This window comes from Xiphophorus hellerii, chromosome 6 (assembly GCF_003331165.1).
Source record: "Xiphophorus hellerii strain 12219 chromosome 6, Xiphophorus_hellerii-4.1, whole genome shotgun sequence".
Lineage (NCBI taxonomy): Eukaryota > Metazoa > Chordata > Actinopteri > Cyprinodontiformes > Poeciliidae > Xiphophorus > Xiphophorus hellerii.
Window position 1 is genome coordinate 7,894,777 of NC_045677.1, and position 22,665 is coordinate 7,917,441.

Here is a 22,665-nt window from a genome sequence, read left to right on the forward strand (position 1 = left end):
AGGGGGGGGGGGGGGGGGGACAACCCAGTCCACAAAATGTTTTTATTATTATTTGATTCAAAATGTATTCTCATGTTTAATCTATTACACATATGAGTGCTTTAATCCGTAAAGTTTGCTCTTGCTCGGTTTAGGCCGCTGGTTTGTCTGCATTATGGACAACAGTTGAGACGAGGAGAAAAAACAAAAAGAATCGGGTGATTGTTAGATTTAAATAAAAAAAAAATGTTTTGTTTTGTGAGGTTTTCCTTCTCTGTGCCTCCGTACGGCACTGAGCAACCCGAGCGCTGCGCGGCAGCACTGCACCTCGGTGCGCCCTGGACCCCCGGTCACCCTCCTCCCTCCCTCCCCTCCCCCCCACGTCCCTCCTCATCCACCCCCACGCTCTCTGCTCAGCTCCAGCCTTACACACGTCGCTGTTGAGCACTGTGACTCCCCTCCTCCCCACTCTTCCTCCTCCTCCTCCTCCGCAGCAGCAGCAGCACCGCCACCCTCCCCTCACACCACTGCCTGCCACCGTTTCTGCGATCCAGCGCTCTCTCTCGCCGGCTCCGCCGCTCCTTTCCTCACTGGTCGTCCCTCTCTGTGCGCGATCGTGCCATTGATGCCCACTTTACAGCGTGTCTGTGGTGGAAAGTCAGCCTCTCTCTCTCGCTCTAAGTCCCTTACTCTCCCTCGTCCTACTCTCCGGTTGCGCTGTGGCAAACTAACAAACAAGAGGAGGTGTTAACTACTTATTTTTTCTTTTTCTTTTTTTTTTCTTTTTTCTGGCTCTTTCCCCTCCACCCCACCTCTCCAACAAAAAAAAAAACAAAACAGCTCGCCTCCACGTTATCTCTCGGTTGCGGCTGCGTATTCGTCCAGAAAGGGCCGGTGCCGCGCCGATGATACTCCCAACTCCGCAGAAAAGTTTTCGGTTTGTTTAGAGGATAATAAAAGAAAGAAAAAAAAAAAACGAAAGAAGGGGGGAAAGAAGAAAACGCCGGAAACCAAGCAGCCGTCTTCAGTAGAAGCGGATTCTCGCCACGGAGAGGTGAGTAACTCCTGTCTGTTGTTTGTTGTTTGGTTTTGAAGCGCAGAACACGTTCCGCTTTCACTCCTTTCCTTTCCGTCGCGCTCGCCGCGTCTCTCTGATTTCCTTGGAAGCGTTTCGAACTTTCTCCGCGACTGTTGCGCAAAAGAAAAAAGAAAAATTATTATTAAAAAAAAAAAAAAAAAAGAATCACAGCACGGGTTTTGGACACTTCACGCGCGTGCGTTTAAAATCTGTTTATAACCGTCTTCATTTGCGTGCGCGTGCAGGCGCGTGCGTCCAGTGTGCGCCGCGGGGTTCCCGTAGACGAGAAAAGTGGCATCTTGATTTGTTGCGGTGCGTGCGTCGATGCCATTACGCACACGTTGCTGTCACTAAAGCGCATTAGCTCTCTCCACAGAACGCAGCTGATGCTTTTCTCAACTTTTTTTATTTTTTTTTTATGAGTACTGAACGCAGATTTGTAGGCGAGGATTCGGCTTTCCGACAATGTTCCCGATCTTTTCACACTGATGGAACCAGAATTTAAAAAAAATTAAAAAAAAAAAAAGAAACTTTCTCCTGGAGTTTTTATCAGCACCCGCCGGCCTGCTGCTCCCAGCTATGTTTAGTTGGAGATCAAGAACACGAACCCAGCAGCTCTCTCTTTATCCTTCTTTTCTTTTCTTTTTTTTTAAACATACAACCAACAGAATGTTCCAGTTACGTTTACGTTAGGGTATTAAAAGAGGTCATAATATGGAGCGCATGTGGGGTTAATAGCCATATACTAACCAAGTTATAGCTGCGGTTGAATAAAGACCATAATGAGGTAAATTTGGATGCGTTGCATAAAGTAAGCCGACGTTTAACTTGCTGCTCTATATCACAGGATTTGCGTTTCAGTCCCACTTGAAAACTGTTCTTTCCTTTTGTTTTGTTTTTCATTCAAATCCTACTTTTTCGTATAATTAAAAACTATTTTAAGAAAACAAAGCAATGAGAGCGAGGGGAGGGGGGGGTGATGTGAGATTTTTTAGCACAAATTGGGGGGCAGATACGTGCATTTTACCTCGCAAATGGGTCATTTTTGTGGAAAACCTTGTTAAAGTTAATGTCTCGGGGAGAGAAACAGACGGCTTGCATTGAGGATGCGCGCGCACGTGGGCGCGTGCACGCACCCAAACATACACACACATGCAAAGGGGGAATAGAGGAGGGGGGGCGTAAAAAAAAAAAAAGAAGCAGTTGGGAAACACCTGTTAAGAATATAATTTACATCATCGGCCCCCCCACCCTCTCCTAAATAAGCTGAGACCAATGCAGCCTCTGGAAGACCCCTAAGGCGGGATTCCTCCAGCTTCATTCGGGCAGACAGAGCCCGAATACGGACTGAGAGCTGCTGCTGACTCGGTGTCGCCCATCATTTGAGTCTGAGGTATCTATTAAGGAACATATGGGAGAATTTAATAGGGTTGTGTTTATCTGTAATTTTAGAGGAACGACGAAGAGTCTGAAAAATAAAAGTGAAGTAAACGGAGTTTGAGTGAGCTTTTTTTTTGTTTGTTTTTTTTAAACGCTTCTCGTGACATTTTAGATCCGAGATGAAATCGTACCGACTTTTCCCTGACGTTTTCCCCAGATGATTTTGTTCCGGACCGCAAGATTTATTTATGTATTTATTTATTTTTGTGTAACTTGTTGGCAGAACGGAAGCCAACAAGTTACAAGGGGACGCGCACGCGCCCCCCTTTCAATCAGCAGCGAAGTGCCGCGCGGCGCTCGGAAGAGGAGAGAATAATGATACAATTAGAAGGCCGCGCGGAAAGTACGGCGGAGTTATTAGCACCAATTTTCCCGAGTTGGTGCCAACAATAAACTGCGCGTAAGAAAAAAAAAGAAAAAAAAAAACTACAGGCACTTCACGGAGAGCAAAGGTGCGCCCGGGGCGGGTCACCGATGATTGAGTTACGGCTCCTCCAAAAACAGGAACTCGGAGACTCCGTTCCGAGTCCGGGTCCGGAGCTCTAACCACATTCCTCCACGAGGAAGTCGTTCCGATTGATTTTTTATCGATCAGATCAGTCAGCTCTAGCTTTAAACGACCAGCAAAAGCTTCTTCTTCTTTTTTGTTTTGTTTTGTTGCAATTTACCTGCTGAACATATTAGATTAATTGTCTTTAAAGTGCAAAACGAGACGGTGTCGCAGGAAGCAGTTACCGCCGTGCCGATAAATCATGAGTTATAACAGAGTGACACGCCTGACAGTCATTCACTCAATCTGGAGTTATGTTCTAATTAGTCGATATTAATAAGAATATATTGCAAGAAATAAATTCACGAAACAGCTGCGAGTCGTGTTTTCCGCTCTTGAAACACGGACCTACATATTGTTTCTATGAAACAAATTTATATAAAAAAAAAAAAATCATTTTTTTTAATAAAGATTTTTTAAAAGCCTTAATTATGTAGATATATATATTATATATTGTATATATATTATTTATTGATCGTTTAGGTTTCTAAACAGTTATTTTCTGTCAATTCATTAAGGTTTTTTCAACATTAAAGTCTTGTCTAATAATAATAACAATCATTTAAAAAATAAATAATAATAATAATAATAATAATAAAATATTGAAGGACTCTTATTTTAGATGCTCTCTTCTGTTTATTATTTTACGGAAGGTTTAAATTAAATGCCATTTTTAATTAGGCCTGGATTGATATATATATTTCAAAGTTGTGGTTACTTATCTAAATGCAGTTTTTTCTTATCTTTTAAAAAGTGTTATTATTATTATTATTATTATTATTATTATTATTATTATTATTATTATTATTATTACTATTATTATTATTTCAGGTCGCAGCTCGCTTATTTATTGCGTGAGTGGAACTGTTTTGAAGACGCAATGTTTCTCACCTCGTTTCTAATTAAATCAATACATCCGATCGTATTTTGCAACTTTCGGCGTTATTACTTAGAACCTTAGCCAGTTGTTAGATTTTTTTTTTTTAAAAGAAGAACAAAAAAAGATACTATTTAGTTTTTTTAATGTTACTATTTATTTATTTATTGCGACAGAGTTTTAAAATCCGGTGCTCATGTGTCGCTTTTTATTTAAAGATTCTTCTTTCTTTTTAGGCCTGAACTTGTTTTTTGTTTGTTTGTTTGTTTGTTTACCATCTTTCTCGTCCCAAAAGTATCATCTATAAGAGCGAGGAAAGAAAAAAAACAGAGAGAGGAACGAAAGTGTCGATGTTCGAGGAAAAGTAGAGCAGAAGAGGATTTATCTGTCAGCGTTTTGCTCCTCCAGCAGCAGCAGCAGCAGCAGCCTCTCCCTCCCCCGCTCTCACCCCGCAGTCAGCTGTTATTGCTCCCCATTGATCTCCTCTCCTCCGCCCGCTCTCTCCCTCTTCGCCGCCGCGACGAGCGAACTAAAATGAATGTCCATTTCACGCCGCTCTGCCGCAGGATCGACGTGCGCGAAGGAGGGGAAGCGTCTTTGAATTTGGGTGCCAAGAAGAAAAAAACAAAACAAAAACAAAACAAAAGAAACAAAAACTAATCTCTCTCTCCGCGTCTCTAATTGCCAGGTGAATAAGTTGGCTTTCGCTTCCACGGCAACATCCACCGCGATTCAGTCAGTGAGGAAAAAAAAGAAATCCGGACACGCGAGTTTGTTTGAAACGACCTCAGTGCCACACCTGAACCGCCTCTGTTTATTTCTCCAGTTTATAATTAATAATGATTATTTATTTTTTTTAATGACGAGTTCGTTTTCTAACCCGATGCCAGTGGCGGTGTTTAAAAGCCGCAAAACCTCCTAGGGATTCATCAAATAAAAACAACTAGCTCATGCATAAAGTGTGTTTTTTGATCTTTTATGTGGAAATATTAATGCGTCATGACGCACGGATTAACCCCCCCTCCCCCCCTTCTACGTCCCATAAGATGACACTGATAGTAAATTACCCACGAGCCGCTCAGTCGCGACTGCTTTGATGACCCCCTTCAGTCTATTAAGTCCTATCAATATGTACTAAATCCTAATTCTTCATTAAAAGCACAACCAACTCCTTCTCTGCTTCTCGAGACCACACACCGTCCTCCCCTCCCTCCCCCTTCACTTTTGCGTTATTTTGTTGTGCTAATAAGAGCCCTTGTTCGGCACGCGGTGCGGTAATTGAAACGAACGCGTCGCCGGTAAATAACACGTGTTTTGACACCAGCAGAGAGGAAAAGGGGGGGAGGAGAAAAAAAAAAGAAAGAAGAAAAGTGCGCCGGACGCGTTTTGCATCTCCAAAAACTTTGCCATCATTGTTATCTCGTTCACGCCATAATGATCATGATTAGATGCGCGGCCGGAGGCAAAATCACTGTAGCGCTGTCGGTCTTATCAAAGACAAGAAAGGCGTGATTCCTTTATTGTTATTATTATTATTATTATTATTATTGAGGCATTGAAAATTGCAGCCTGTCCGCTGCTCAGATTGTGTTGTAAGAACTTTTTTTTTTTTTTTTTTTTAATGGATCCGTCTAATGTTCCGTGTTTGAACTTTTATTTTTGGAAAGCTTGGATTTGACATTTTTCATTGACATTATTATGCTTCAGCTTTTTATTTATTTATTTATTTATTTTTTCGGATAGAATTTTGTTCCGGTGTGACTAAGTGAGATTCCTATTTCTGCTGCTGCAGACCGTGGCGCCTCTGATGGAGGCTGGGGAATGGCCATCTCTTTAATTTACTGGCCACCCACCCCACTGCCTCCTCAGGCCGAAAGTCTTACACGGATAATGGTGTTTATTAATTTGAGTTTAGCATTTGGCAACAGGGCGACCACTGGGGGTGGACATGATCACGGGGTGGAAGGGAAGGTGGTGCAAAGGCCACCCCTTTTAAATTGACTGATCATTTCTATGTGCAGATTTTTTTTTTCTATTAATGCAAGCATGTTGGAGAGGAGGAGGATAAAAAACAAACTTGAATCAGTTGTTTTTTTTATTTTATTTTATTTTTTTTTAATGTTTTGAAATCTTGCCCAGCCTCGCTTTTAAAAATCATGCCTGAATGACATAGTGATGGACATTAAGGGCTCCGGCTTGCTGAATTTGAGAACTTAAAACGCTCTTCAGAAAACTCTGAGCAGGGGTTTGACCTGAATGTCAAGTTTTGCCTCGGCGACATGCCTATGTGAAAATCCTGAAATTCTGTCGTTGCGTTTGTGTTCAACCGAGAGCCAGATTTGGGAGGATGTGGGCCTGCGGGGCTGGAGCCACTTTTGGTGCCTTATCAACACGACTTTCTTGCCCTCGTGCAAATTAGAAACCGTTCGTAATTAGGCACAAATCAATTTTAACTATATTTATGCTTTCCCACGTCAAAGTAGACTTGTTTTGTTTTTGTTTTTTTTTTCAAAAGAATCTTTACATTTGCTCTTTCTAAAAAGCTTCTTAGATTCCAAATACCCTCAAACTTGGGGTATTTGGAATCTAACAAGATTCCAAATACACTGGATTCACTGGTGTGCTTACGGTGAATCACCAAAAACCAAAGGGAAGGACTTAAAGCTTGTTGCCATGACATCCGGCATCACTGACATGGCCCTCATCGAATAGTTTAACTTTTTTGTCATTCATGACAATCCAACAGAAATCAAACCCCACAGAAATTATGCTTGGAAAACATCCAGTCATGAATGTTTGGGGCCCATTGATTATCACCCCATTAAGCCACTGCTGAGATCTGGCTGTGACGTACCACCAAATACCGGCTTCCATCTCCTGATTACCTGTTCAAAGATTCGCAGCGTCTTTCTGTTGTTGTTTTTTTTTTTGGTTGCTATTTGCCGATTTGTTTGTGTCCCCCAAGGCGTGCCGCTGTTTAATATCTGTCACTTATACCTTGTTTTTGCCCCTTCATTCCCCTCTGGAGCCTTCATAAATCAGTCCCAACGTCATTTCCTTGCCATATCTTCGAAAAAATACATCTGTCTCCATTGCTAATGGCATCATCCGACAAAATTCCCTTCTGTAGAGCCGAGTTTTCTCCCTCTCCCCCTGCAAATATGCATACAGACACACTTATTTCTGTTATTGATGACAGGAAAGTGGAGTAGCTCCCATCCAGTCATTTTCTATTGGAAGGAAATCACTCCATAGAGGAGGATGCTGTGCTGTGCTTAATGGTTTGATTGCATTGGAGAAGGCAGCCCTCTCGTAATGCCGTTACAGAGGGAAATATCACTTGGAGACGCTATTGGCAACAAGAGAAAGTCAAAGAATTAGCCTAATGGGGGGAGTTGTGTCGGATGTCAGATACTTTCTATTCCCTATATTGCTCCGTGTCTCCGTCTCCGGTGCGTCTCACCATTCTTCTAGGGCCCAAACCGGCCCCTCCTTCCTCGCATAACGTCTCTCTCAGGTTTCTTCCCCCATTTGTCAGCTGCATTGCTTGACCGGATCACAAGCTCCCTGCTTGGAAAATAAGCTAATATGTGCCCACCCCACTCCCCATCACCAACCCACCCACCCACCCATCCTTCTACACACCTCCCCAGAAGACACTGTTGGTGCATTTGCTCTCATCGATTGCACACAGGCGCTATCTGCCTGGTTATAATCGTTCTCTGTGTAAGTCATGCGGGCAGGAAGCGAGGCTGATATGGAAGGGGAGTGTGGGTGTGTGTGGGGTGAGGGGAGTGGGGCAGGCTGATCAGCGTGTAAATGGACACGCGTACCTGCAGGAACACATCCCGTCGCACGTCTGCCTGTCCGCGCGCACTCCGGCTGACGCTCACGATAGACCCTCGCAAAATCGGGCCCCCCAAAAAAATTCCAAGTCGGCATCCAAGTCCTTTGATCGATATCATCCCTTTGTTTCGCTTTTATTTCCACCTTCTTGTCCTGGTAATCGCTTTCTGATTTTCAAAACGGCTTCTACAGATGTTGTTGTTGGGCCATCTCTGAAGGCCACCAACATTGAATGGCAAGCCAGACCCACTGCTGCCTTTCCTGCCAGGACGGGACACCCACACCAAAAAGCACAATAAGTTTTCCTCTGTTTTAAATCGCCGTCATAAACTATACAAAAGAGGATTACCACAGCAGAAATCAGTGAGTGAAAACAGTTTTTTTTTGTTTTTTTTTTAACCTGGCAGCAGTTTTTTCTTGTTAAACTTCATCTAATTGACTTGCATGCAGCTTGCTGTAATGACTGGCCGGCCTGCCGCCTGCCTGCCAGCCGGCTAGATTAGAGACTGCTGTTGTACAACCCAGCACAGTAATAAAGACTCATGCAAGGGCAGATGCTACCACACACACACTCACGCACGCGCACACACACCCAGTCACACTCTGACAAAGAAGATCAAAATCTTGGTATCCCTGTCAGCCAAATCTTTACCTACTGGTATGTATGAGGCAATATTAATCGATTTAAAGTAGATTTTAGATGGGGTTAGAATTCTACAAACCTGCCCATGTTCCATGAAGATTGAGAAAGTCTGCAATTCTCTACGTAGCATGCTAAACACATAAGCTGAAACGTGCTGCAGAGAGCCGGGCCAAAGGATAAGCGGTACATCCAGTTGCCTAGGGGGCCCCCTGCTGGTCTGGGGTGAGTGGGACGGGGAGCTCATGAGAGCTCAGGGTAAGGCGTGTGTGTCGCAAACGGATAAGGCGAAAATGTTAATGGCTGAAATGACACAGACCATGCAACAAACTCATTAGTGGCGGGAACGCGTCTCGTCCCATCCCACGCCGAGACATAACGAGGGATTCGGATACAAAAAAATTCTGTATATGTATTTATGTTTTGGTATCAAACCCACCATAGAATTAGTCGATAACAATAATAATAGATAGGTGAACCCTGGACACTGGCACTGATCACACTGTGTAAGTTTTTGGAAATTTACCAACAGATTTTAAAAAAAACAAACCAAAACTTTTTTTAAAAATCCAGAGTTTTCCCAAAACATTACCAAAGTATTGTCTTGTTCTGATGAAACCAGCGCCATGTGTCGTCTCACACACCTCCTGCTTAGTGGTGGATAACGAGCTAACTGGAAATGGGGCCCCGAGTCTTAATCTGCCTTGGGCCCTGTTTAACTTCAGGTCAGCTCTAATGTTGCACTTCACAGGAGACAAATAAAAAAGAAAAAGGGAAAAAAAGCTACTTAATATTGGTGCCTGGGAGCCAACTGAAAGCATAACAAAAGGAATAGATCTGGTTTACCAGTGGGCCAGAAATACACTTTGAAGGTAGGCATTTATGAGCAATGGAACAGCTAAGCCCTGTCTGGAACCAGGAATTAGCTGGCCCTGCTCAAGCGAGCCTTCCTAGTCCTACTAAAAAAAAAGAATAAATAAATAAAGTGCAAAAATCCCCATCACACGTCGGGGTTGTTTTGTTTTGTGTTCTTTTTCTCAAAGCGATTTCTCCTCTGCTGGCCTCGACTTTGTCTCTGAAGTCAAAGCGAAACTTAAGCAGTGAATCTTTTTTTTTTTTTTTTTTTGTTCTTTGCGGAAGCATTCGATAAAATCCATCAATAAAAAAAAAAGGCGGCCTGCTTAAATAAAACATCCCCACCAAACGTGTTCCAGTGAACTGAATCCAAGCTTATCCGATCATTATTGATTTGTATTTTTTTATTTTTTTGCTCCAGAATATTCCCCGAGCGTCATCGTCCGCCTCTCTGTGTTGTGTTTGTTTGCCTCTTATCAAATCTTCCGGCGATATTTGTCTCGGTTGTTGTGGCGCAGCAGCTGTCGACGAATAACACGCTTATGGATTTCATATCGGAGAGGGACGAGAGGGGAGAAAACACAGAGAAAGGAAACGCGAGATTAGATATTTGAAAGGCATTCCGAGACGATATTGTGTTTTTTTTTTCTCTTCCTTCTAATAGCTGAAAGTTAAGACAAGGACATGCGAAAGGAAAAGGAAGAGAGCGGAGAGACAAATGGCTGTGATTCTTATTCACAAGGACATTTGAGCTTCGCCTCATGGCCAGACATGAATGAGTAGATTTCAATAGTATCGACTGTTGCTTCGGACATCAGCAAACACACACGCTCTCTCTCTCTCTCTCGCACAGGCACAAACATCGCAGACCGTCTGGAATACAGAACGGACCTGTCTGCAGGTCAGGACGTTTCCATTTTGCTAAAAAAAAAAAAAAAAAAAAAAGGAGAAAAAAAATAAATAAAGGCCCCAGACGCAAAAACACGCAGGCAGTTTACTTTGACCATCCCCTTGCTTGTGCTTGCGTCATGACGGCAAAACGTTTTGAATCTTTCAGGGGTTTTAAATACGAGTGGCGTCTTTGTCTTTCGGGTATGAAAGCGTGTTTTCAGTCCTGGTCTACAGATTGTAAACTTTTTATCGTTTACAGAGCAAAGATCTAGCAGAAATCAAAACGCTATTCATAAAAAATCTTTAAATGAAGTAAACACCAGGACACCAGGATTCTATTCTCATCAAACCAACTTTAGCAGAACAGGCTCCTTGGTGATTTTATAAACTTTTCGCATCTGTGTGCAGGAAATTTGACCAATTTTCTTTCTCAAGTTGCTTCAGTTTGCCAGCTCTTCTGCTGTTCAGTGAAGCTCAGGTTTGGTCCTTTTGTATGGCGCTGCAGAGAGAGATGGCTGCATTCTTAATAGCTACAAGGTGCTAACATGGTATGTCTTCAAAACCAGACCAAATCCTCACAAACACCAGATCCTTAGCAAACTTTATGTTGTGCTTAATTGCCATCTTTCTCTACTTTGGTCTCATCCTGTCCAAACAACGTTGTTCCAGTAGCTGTGGGGTCCATCCATACAACTTCACCCATATTCTATTCTTTATATAGAGAATACACTTTTCCCTTGCTTGGTCTTTTTTGTAAAATGTGCTGTCATGAACCTTATGTTTCAACGGGCAAACTTTAGAGGCCCGTAGAGTCTCGATGTAGCTTGGTTTCTTTCTTCGCAGTTTCTTTGTCTCATGTCGAGGTGAATTTGCTGAGACTTCCAGTCCTTTGAAGACCGCCAAGGGCTCTAAAATGTTGCCACTTCCCGCTAATCATTCGCGCAGATAGAGTGATAGACTTGAGCTCGTTTTGAAATCGCCTTCCTGTATCGAACAATTGCCTCGCTCAGCTTACCTTTGACATTCAAAAGGAGTTTACTTTTAAAAAATAAGCCAAAAATTTTGGTCGGGCTTAAAGACAAACCAGCAAGGAACTAATTTCGTTTGCTTCGTATTAAGAGCAGTTGGTTTCGGTTGCTTCTGTTTTTATGATTTCTACATTTGAGGCCTGATCTTTGTGACAATGTTTTTAGCTCTAAAACTCTCATATTTCTTTTTTTTTGTTTGTTTGTTTGTGTCTTCACCAGGCAGTTAAGAGGACTGACATAGCTTGGCCTGTCTTGTAATAAAATACAAGAGTGGCACTTTCACGCTTGTCAACATTTTCTAAATATACCCGGAGAGCTGGAATCGTGAACACTCTTAACTCACACTCACATTTAGGTTGGCCCACGTATTTTTTTATTTATTTTTAAGACCGCCTGCTTTTCTCTCCATCTCCATTAAAAGAAAAGAAAAACCCTCAGCTCTTCGGCTGCTTTACTTTCCCACACACACACACACCCACCCCCCCACACACACACACACACCCCCACACACACACACACCCACACACACACACACGCAGCAGTCAAAGCTGACAAGACGTTTTTATGGCAAAAAAAATTGGATGCTCTCTCCTCGTTCCTCTCCGAAACTCAGCAGACACTCTGGAAAACTTGACATGACATGTTTCGTCTTGGTGTTGCCATAAAATGCATCAGTTAGAGTAGACACTCAAGGCAGTGCTGCTAAGAAAAAAGAAAAAAAAAGAAAAGAAAGCTATTTCGACAACAGTTGACAGAAAGGATATTTTTATCTACACTCAGAAGAGTTTGACGAAAAGGAAGAGTGTTGCATTATCTGAGAGATGAATGAAAGTACATTTTATTCTGTTTGCCTTGAAGTGTTGATCCTCAGTGCCCTTTAAATTTCACACCTGTTTTGTCTTACAATCAAATAACATTCTATGATTTAAAAAACAAAACAGCAAAAAAACCCCAAATTTTTTTCACAGAATCCTCGTCCTTCCGGTAACTCGTATTTGAAGGCCGAAGCTCTCCCCCCGGCGTCGATGCTAAAGCACATTGTTTTTGACACTGCAATTTCGTCGGACTTGCGCCACGTTGTCACTTAAAGTGCAAATTTGACGTGAAAAAGCCCCTGTCTCTTGCTTCTCTGTGTTTAATATCGCGCTGACAACTGTATCATTCCTGCACACTGTAATCAAATAATGACACCGTGGTAAATGTTCCCTCGTGACATTTCCTATTACGAAACGCGCGCGCGGCCCGGTGTCACACAATGCGTGGGCGGTCTCGCGCGGTGGTAAATGGGATTGTAAGTGGCATCCGGCCGACGCTCGGCGTGTTTGCATGGTAAGTAATTGCACTCGTATATTGATGATATGCATAGGTGTACGTCGCCTGGAATTATGATTGTTGTCCTGGAAATAAGGTTGGGGGGGGAAGGAAACACGCATCACTCTCCATTAACATCTGTTTGACACTTCTATTAGGGAGATATTACATGTGTGGCCGATTGCACTTTAAATTACACATAAGGGAATGTTTGACACCTACTCTACTGATAGGAAAATAATAATCAACGGTTAAAAGTTTTAGGGTATACATGGCCAAATTAATCCGTGTAATATGTCCCGTATGTGTGTTTTAACATTTCTCACATTATAACTCCCATTTTACCAAAAAATGCTACATTGTGAGAAACCTCTGCTTCTTATAGGTCCCAACGCATGGGGCTCATCAGAAGAAGTGCTGTTTTTGGGGTTAGATGTAAGGTTGGGTCGGGGTCATGGTCAGTGTACCACCAAGACACAGGGCAGCCGTTTTGGATCATAGAGACAATATTTGTAGCCTTTAGCTCTGATTACACAGCTCTGATCACATCATTGTTTTCCCCACTTTATTGCCTTAAAGATACATTTCTGACTCATGACTTTTCTATGCAATCTGTTACGGTAACAATGCATTGCAGAGCAATATGTCATCAAGGTTTCCCCCAGAAAACTAGCACCCAACCCGGCGGTTGGGTGCTAGGGCAGTCATTCATCCAACAGTTTGTCGTGTTTTTTGAGCTACAAAATGTTTAAAGTTGACAGGAAATTTGAAAATATCACTTGATAATTGTGTGTTGTTGAAATATTTGAAGATGAACACCTGTACACTGACTATAAAGTCTTAAAAAAATGCAAACATTTAAAAAAAGACTTAAATAAATAAGCAATGCTTAGCCTGGTGGGGGCACAAGTAAAGCCTGGTGGCCCGCCAGGCTTAAAATACACTGGGCTAAATTGTAGAGTTTTTAATTATTGTCTAATCAAGATGAAGTCTACCCTACAAATCAAACAAACTAAAAAAAGGATTCCATGAATTTGCAGCTGATGGCGCTTCCTTTGACTTTGTCAATCAACTTGTTTTTATTTGCATGCTGAGAATCCACTGAAAGTCGCCCAAGTGTGTTAGCAAACGCCAGCTGGTTACCTCGGTACTTAGTTCTTTGTGTCATCAGCACAAATATAAACAAAGCAGACTTTACACTTGTATCTTCATTTGCACTTTCTAAAACACTCTGGACATCCTGAAATCCTGATGTGGAAATCCATTTCTCTTTCCCTATCTGTGTTTTTATTGTCACTGTACATTGATTGGTGGAAAAAAAACAAAACATCACGAGACTACCTTTAACTCCATCTTTTATTCTTCTCTTGTTTCCTCACTTCGTCTCTGTCTTCTCCCCTCGCCCATCCTTTAGATTCCACCTCCCCTTTCTCTCCTTGCGCGTTGCGGCCTGTGAGGAAACATCCGTTCTCCTCTTATTGGATTGGCTCCTTCACTTAGTGGCCCCTTGAATCGCCAACCCCTTGGCTTGTTGGGGGTAATGATGATAAAATTGGAATATCTCTGTGCTCATCAGCGTGTTGCCCCCCCATGTATATTAACACCTCAGATAGCCTCTTTTTCTAAAGGTTGTTCAAGGGAACGCATGTACCGACACGCGGAGGGAACAGAGTGAAGAGCCAGTTGAGAAACGGTAAAAGAGAGCAAATAAACTGGACAGGAAAGTAACAGAAGAGTGGTTCAAAGAAAGAAATTTTACTAGGATTAAAGATGGAAGGTGCTACTTTCGGCGTGACCAACAATAGAGAGGAAAATAACAAGTGCATTGATGTTGCTGGTGAATTAGGATGAGAGATGTGTAATGTGACTCCGTGGCATCGTTCCAGACCAGAGGTGTGTTATCGTAAGCTGTTCTCACTCCACACGCGTCCACTGTACACTTGTGGTAATGTAAAACATCTCACCATCTCCTCCTCTCTTCCCCGGAGCACGGATTCCCACCACGACCCCAGCCCCCCCTCCCTTCTCCGCTGCAGCATTGTTTTCCGTGTGGGTGTGTGTATTTGTGTGGGAGGTACAGGAGAATGCCAAGTCCCAGATCAGATTTGAAAATTGATTTGAAAATTGACTGTTTTGGACAGCTGATAGCTATAAAAGACGTTTCTTCTTCTTCTTTCATTTCCCAGGGAGTTCTTCCTTTGATGCTGGATGGTAGTCGGTGAAGCTTTGAAGCTCAACCAGAGCAGCTCACTGCACCACTCGATGCTGTGTGAGGTAAAGTTTGCTGTGTGTTTAGACAAGCATACATTACCAGGGTTATGACAGCTACATCTATGACATGAGACAAAGATTAAATTTGATGAAAACTAAGACTCTATCTTGTCCAATTCGACTTGTTGATATATTTTTCTACTTTGAAACTGTAAAATAGAAATGAACCAACGTATTGTAGACTCAATAATAAACCGTGAAATGTGGCATTTTGTTGAATAGAAGCTATGAAGCAGATTTAGTCTTTTAGCTGCCATTGGTTAGGAATATCCTCACATTGTTGATGCGCCGTTTTTGTCTCGCCTATTACTTTCACTGTTTATTTTTTCTTAAATATAACTGCAATGATGCCAGGCAAATGGCTTGAATTACTAACGCTGTCAAATCGACATGGCAACAACTCAATAACTACTTCTTCCTTTTATACTTCAGATTCAAAGTGTCACACTTGGACATGGAGCGTGATCCAAAAATCACACACAAGAAAAAGTGACATTTTCTTCTTTCTTCCACTACTAAACTTGTTCTAATCAGAACCTTTGATGCTTTAAAAAAAGACTACATTGCTGAAGTTCAGTAGTAAATTCTTTCTTAGCACATAATGTATCCAAGATGCATCAATGCACAAAACTACAAGTTCCTTTTAGTTTGTTCAATCAACACAACAAGGCGGCTGAAGAACGGCTTCCTGTTTTAATAAGAGTCTCAAATATTGAGTCTACAAGTTGTCAAGCTTAAGTAAATGATCTCCATGTTAGGGGCTCATAATAATAATAATAATAATAATAATAATAGTAATAATGACTTACTTGATTCACAGATGATGCAACATGCTGACAGCAGGTTCACATTGTTTTGTGCAACAAATCTGACTTTAAAAAAAAGTTATTTTTTAATTTTTTTAATTTTTGACCTTTGTAATAAAATCTATTTTAGGCATTGCTTGTAACAGTTTAACTAATACATTTGTGACCTGTCATTTAAGAAGACTTAAGAAAATCATCTGCATTTTACGCAAAAAAAAAAAAAAAAGTATCTCCTCGCACATGTATGACAGAGATATCTTTACCCATTTTAAATGTAACATATTGGACTTTTAACAAGCCAGTCACCTTTAAATTGCCCTATGAAGATAAACATCTCTAAGATGCTATTTTGCATTTCATCGGCTTCCTCTCTGCGTTCCTCCAACCGACCGTGCCCTCCGACAATCTAATCCCCGGGAGAGAAAATTCTGGTCTCTTGCTTCGGATGCTTTATGCGGGAGGGTTAGGGGGGGTCGTGAGGTCAAGTACGGCTAATTTATTCACTCAGTCAGATTTCCTCTGACTGGTGGACGGCAGATGGAGAGGCCGATATGATATCGCCCATCTGAGTCACCCGGGGGAGAAAGACGAGGCTGAGGTGGAGACATCAGGGACAGATGTAGGGATGAGAGGAGAAGAGATTGACAGGAAAGATGCAAAAAGAAAGGGGGCACAGATAGCAAAAATTGGGGGAATTAATAGTGGTTAGATGGAGAGATAGGACGACACAGCCCGCAAGAGTGAGGGGCTACGTTCGCCCCACTGAGTCAGCTGTTGAGCTGAACATTGAGTCACACAGGCTCTTATCAGATGTGTGTGTGTGTGTGTCCCCTTATCTTAAGACAAGTGGTTCTGGTCCAATAAAATCCTGGGAGATGGTTGGTATAAGCTGCTTAAACCCAAGATCTGACATCGAGGAATGAGGGAGAATAGATAGTGGTGGAAAGATGAGAAGAGGTGATGAGGATGGAAGGAAAATGAAGAGGAGGAGGAGACGATCGGATAAGGAGTGCTGTGAGGACAAGATGAGAACGACTTGAAAGAGATGAGATGTGGAGAAAAAAAACGTAGAGAAAGAGGTGATGTGAGAAGGGTTTGGAAAAGTTTTTTTTTGTAAAAGAAGAAAGTGAAAGTGGGGTTTTGAAATGTTTGTACGCCATCTTTTTCAAAAAGGAAGGATTTGTGCAATCGGATCAACGGTGTCAACTTGAGGACACTTTTTTTTTTTTATCCCCGGGTGGTCTTTTTATTTTCTCTGCTTACAGACATCAGTCTGTCTGCTGAAAATGCTTAATGCCTCTTTGAGGAATAGCATTAGGACAAGAGTGTGTCTGGGTTCTTGTTATTTGGAATACATATCGAAAAGCAAAGGACTTTAGGTAGTTGGGTACCCATTTTTTGCATCTAAACGTGTGAAGGTGCAAAAGCATTTTGATTTCTTTTTAATTTGACCAAATTTTGTTTTTCTTAATCTTCTCAGATGCTGACTGCCAGAAGATGAGGAACCAGCTTTGACAATCCACAGATATCCTCCTTTTTTGGACCATTTGACTTCAACATCACATCCAGCATCTGCAAGCGAGGGAAGATTTTACCTGCTCTTGGTCCGGAAGACAACCTCCAAAACTGACTGGTCCAGTGGCAGTGGCATTTACCTGAATGGTCTGAGCCAAATCATCCCCTTGTGAATTTGGTTGCTGAAACAGTAGATGATTTGAGTTTCTTGAGAGACTTTCTCCAAAGACGAAATCATTTCAGTCAACATCTTAATCTCCTGATTCCTCTCAGACTCATTGCAAGGGCTACTGAGTATTGTCTTTAGCTTCCCTAAGGAGGAATCTTTTCCTCCTCCTCCTAAAATCCTTACAACGTCCTTCAACCGCCCAGACATGGACCTCCACCGGGCAGCCTTCAAGATGGAGAGCTCCTCCTATCTGCCAAACCCTCTTGCTTCTCCAGCCCTCATGGTGTTGGCCTCTACTGCTGAAGCTTCCCGTGATGCCTCGATTCCGTGCCAGCAGCCTCGCCCCTTTGGTGTCCCGGTCTCTGTCGAAAAGGATGTCCATTTGCCATTCAACAATGGTTCGTACACCTTTGCGTCAATGTATCACCGCCAAGGAGCGGTCCCTCCAGGATTTCCCAACAGGGACTTTCCTCCGTCCCTCCTCCACCTTCATCATCAGTTCGCCCCGCCCAACCTGGACTGCTCGCCCATCAGCATGCTGAACCACAGCGGTGTGGGCGCCTTCAGGCCTTTTGCCTCGCCTCCGGAAGATCGGGATGGGGCACCGGGCGGTTATCAATCTGCGTTCACCCCGGCAAAGCGCCTCAAGGGCTGCCTGGATGCGGAAGCTTCACCCCACCTGCGTTACTCTGATGCCGAGGGGAAAGAGTATGACTTTGGCGGCACCCAGATCCCTCAGGGAGGCTCGCCCAGTAGCGCCTTGAAAGCAGTTGAGGACAGCGGAAAAAAGATCTTCGCCGTGTCCGGCCTCCTGTCAGACCGAGAGACTTCCTCCAGCCCAGAGGACCGCATTGAACGCTGTGAGTACTGAGTTACGTTTCCCATAACCCTGTATTGAGTGTGATTGCACTTTCTGCACAGCTTACAAAGGAAATAGTTTTCTTTGGTAAATGCTAGCATTACCACTCTTAAACCAGCTGTTCTTCAAACTCCCAACATGCATGGACATCGTTTTATGGTCATTTATGGGAATCTGATCATTGTGTGTCCTTTAGCTCTGTTTATTTATTTTCTTTGTTTAGCCTTAAAAATGCATTGAAAATGTCACTTTTTCAACCCAAACGTCCCTCCATAAAGACCTTGGAAGACAGGTTTGGTTAGCCCATTTGACCAATCCCCCAATCACCCTTTAACCACATTTACACATCAGTAGGCATCTTTATGTGGTCCTAGTTTCAATATCTCATTTATCAACCACAATTTCAGATAACGGCATATTTTATGTCTATTCACTAAAAATTTGATTTGGGGAATTTGGAGCAGTGTATGGAGCCGTGTTTTCTACCAGTTTTGTCCATCACACAATTGAAGGATTTCACATGTCATATTTCTAATGATATTTTCCTCAATCATTTGACGGATTTAGAGATTTGGTCAGCCTAAGATAAAGACAGACACTTTCCTGCATTGCTTTCTCATAAGAACAACTTTAACAATGTAAAGCGAAAAACAAAGTTGCTACATTTTGTGAGGAAACTCACAGAGTTGTCTTACACCAATGAACAATTCCATCTATGTTCTCTTGTCATCATCTCTCCTGGCTCTTGGTATCCTTTCACAAGTCCACAAGCTTCACTGGTCTCATTAGCATTTACCAGTGGAACGATGCCATTTGGCCCTCACGCACTGGGGATCTGATCATTGTGTGTGCGCATATCTGTGTGTGTGTGTGTGTGACGGGTTCAGAGACTGGCCGTGCTCTTTGCCATCAGCATTCATCATCGCTTTGCACTGGCAGCCACATTGCCAAAAGATTTACCCACACACCCTTACACTTGGCAGGCTGCGTTTGCGTGTGTGTGTGTGTGTGTGGCCGCGGGGTTGTCAAAGCTCCAGGCACAAACACACAAACACTCTAGCAGAGACACAAACAGCTTTTTAGCATGACCGGCGACATCTCCTACACATGTCAACAAGCTGCGTCGGATCCTGGTGGCAAATTGGGAGATGTGCAGACGGAGATCCGGGCTCGCGCCGTCTAATTAGGGCGGTCCGTATTTTTCTGCATTCCAGATTAAAAGCTGTAACAGACTTTCCGCCTGTTTTCTTATCAATACATCTTCCATCTTCTCACTCTCTCTCTCTCTCTCTCTCTCACGTCTTTGGATTTGTGAGTGGGTGATTCGTCCATGATGGAACAGATGAGAGACAGAGACGATGACCTGAGACTGATCCGATAAAAAAAGAAAAAAGACCATCGCAGGAGAGACGGGAGAGGGTGAGAAAGAGGAATGAAGGAAGAAAAGTTGAGGCGGGAAATGAAAGAAAACGAGACCCAGCGGCGGTGGGAGGGTGGCTAAAGATTACGTACATGGGTGTGATTTAAAGAGACAAGATCAAGCACCAGGGACAGTCAAGTCAAGTGGAATGTCTTTAGATATTTTTCGAATCTGTACCTAGCCAGGTTAACAGTTAGCAAAAGCAGCTTCCACCTCAGCCGTAGGCTTTAAAGACATTTCAGGGTGTGGAGGAGCTGCTTACAGCACAGCGTTATGGGTTCTCCTTCACTGAGCTTGGCTATCCAGAGGAGCCGTAACGAACAAACAACTCTTTGGGACATTCCCATGAGGGTAATGCTTTTGCTGTTTCACACACACACACACACACACACACACACACGCCTGTGTGCACACCCCTACACACTCACGTAGCTAGCTGGCAGCTTCACACAGTAACCTATTTTGGACTGCCATACTGATTAGGAACTTTATTATGCTTGGGATCATAAAGTATCATTACTGACTGTGGTCACAGAGCAGTAACGTCTTTTGAGTCTTTATATAGAAGGTACACAAGCAGTTTAAAATATCATGTCAATGTTTGCACCATTTCACTACTTTGGGGGTTATTAGCATTTTTTTTTTCTTCTCAACTTCACAAAACACGTTTTATTGAGAAATCTCACGGACACGTTGTAGTGCGGCAAAGACGTCGAAGATAACAGGGAACGTATTGTCCCGGTGTGCGGAGGTATCTCGAGATAACTTTTCAGCGCTGATATAATTTGTAATCTTTGGATTTAATTTACAATTGCTAATAAAGTGCAGATATCTCTCGTCCACGTGAAAATTAATTACATGTGGCTTTATGGACGCCATAAACCAACGGGAAGCAAAAATAGTTCCAGGTTTCGCTGTTGATTACGTCGGATTTGTTTGAGTGTTTGAGCAGCACATGGACAGTAGCAACTACGTACTGTGCTCTACGTATGGACATGTTAAAAAGTTTGTACTCATTGAACATTTAAATATTTTGTCATGTCGCAACCACAAACTTTATCAAGTACTTTATTGGGTTGTAATATGCTAGACCAACAGCAAATGGTGCATAATAGGAAAATGGAGGACAAGGGTTGTTTTCGTTTCTTTCTACAAATGAAAATCTAAAAAGCGGTCCCTGTGTTTGCATTGTGCAGCCAATGCTAAGCATGAATATCTTCAGTAGCTGCAGGTTTTTCTGGATATGTTTTCTGTCATTTTTGCACATATTCAGACTAAGATTTTTGCCCATTCTAATAGTTCAAGGTCAGTCTGACTGGATTGAGAGCGTCAGTCAATTTTCAAGTCTTGCCAAAGATTTTAATCTGGACTTTGACTGTTCCATTCGAACAAGGGCATATATTTTGATTTAAACCATCCAGTTGTAGCTTCGCTCAAAGTTTACGTTCACAATCTTCCTACTGGACGGTGACCGCCATGTTTTACTGGGACGATGAGTAAATTAACCAGCTTACTTCCATAGAGTGGTATGGTATACCTGGACAGGACAAAACCAAATAAGACAAAAAAATGAAAAGATACATAGATACAACCTTCTTTACAACTTTATCCTTGTGCATAGGGTTTTATTTTGGGGGTATCAGAATAAAGTGGCCTGAATAGAACGGCATACCACACCAAAAAATATATAAATTTCTTTCCACTTCACCATTTTCCACCGCTTAGTTTCAGTCTATTGAAATAAACAAAACAAAACGTTGAAGTTTGTGTTTGAAAGTTGACTAAAGGCATAAGAACCCTTTTGTGAGGCACTTCATACATTATCTCTTTGTTTCCCAAGCTGATTTCTGTCATTTTTAGTATAGAAATTTTAATAGAATAATCTGCAGCGGCATCCTGGCATGTTCTTTTCCACATATAGGGAATGCATAATATATACAGTATATACTGTATATATATTTATATTTTTAATCATTCATTCCACTTACAATCCGATCACACCTTTTATCCAAGTCCATACGTGTAAATGCGATCCACGCTCGACTGTCTCTACGCATCAGAACAAAAGCATTAAGCGTCTCGAAAATCCCGCAATCCCCGTCTCTTCTGTGAAATTCGGTCGAGTCCGCTGCCACTCCAAGCAACAGTGGCCTTCTCAATGCTAAGCCCCCCTAGATCCCGCCACTGCACCGGCAGGCACGTCGGCTGTTAACTAAACCCGCTAACCTGTCAGCCGCTAAACCTGCACATAAAAGCCCCATCATGCCTTAAAGAGGGCCGCGCACGTCGCGCCGTTGCAAAAGCCATTAGCATTTACTGTACACAGATTGTCGAGGTTTTAGCATGAGCACAAACGGATTCAAGAGAAAGCAGAGGAGGAGGGTTTTGAGGTGCAAAAAGAGAGAGACTTAAAGAAGGAGTGGAATTATGGGATATGAGGCTGGAATTAATGGGACTGTTGACAAATTGAACGATCCACCCTTGCGGTGCACTTGTTTGTTTGTTGAGGGGATTTGCTGGTGTTGGATGAGGTGTCAGTGGGGAAGTTGTGTGTGTGTGTGTGTGTGTGCGTGTGCGGGGGTGTGTGTTTGTGTGTGTGTGTTCTTTGGTATCAGCACGTTCTACCCTGTTTGTTTTCTCCTGCCTCTTTCTTGTCTCCGTGCCTCCTCCTTTCCTCTCTCACTTCCACCATCCGCCTCCTCTCATATGCATGAGCGTCTCCCGGTGCGAGCGCGACAGCTGTAGTCTGTTTGTTGACGTTCTCTTGGCTCTGCACTTTTACAAGGCTTTGAGAATTACACTGAACCTGACCCTCAATGCTAAATTAAGCCTACTTTCTTTTTCCCCAGCCCCTCCCCTTTTCCTTTGTTGATTGTCTGTATTTTTTCTCAGGCCCTCGCGACATTATTTTTGATCTTCTTTTAAACCGATATTCTTTCCTCTGTTTTGAGAACCAACTATTCAAACCTCTGGGCTTTTAAACGTAAAATTTCCAACCAGTCGATTGTAAAATGGCAACTTTAAGAACACGATAAACAGTAAAGAAATCAAAAGAAGAAAAACCCGGCTTAAGCAGCGCCTGGCTAAAATTCTTACAAAACAATTTGTCTTTGTGTTGTTCACTCTTTCC

General features: G+C 42.6%; 1 protein-coding gene across 2 annotated transcripts in view; it reads left to right on the forward strand.

Annotated features, from left to right (window-relative positions):
• The first annotated feature begins 461 nt into the window (after positions 1 to 461).
• rnf220a (ring finger protein 220a) overlaps positions 462 to 22,665 on the forward strand; it is a 186,785-nt gene continuing 164,581 nt past the window's right edge. The window contains exons 1-3 of one of the 2 annotated variants that reach the window (XM_032565517.1): positions 462 to 1,033; positions 14,682 to 14,769; positions 17,053 to 18,116. In XM_032565517.1, the coding sequence (XP_032421408.1) occupies positions 17,462 to 18,116 (655 nt within the window). In that variant the 5' untranslated portion in view covers positions 462 to 1,033; positions 14,682 to 14,769; positions 17,053 to 17,461. The remainder of the gene's footprint in view (positions 1,034 to 14,681; positions 14,770 to 17,052; positions 18,117 to 22,665) is intronic. The other variant, XM_032565518.1, reaches the window with a different exon arrangement.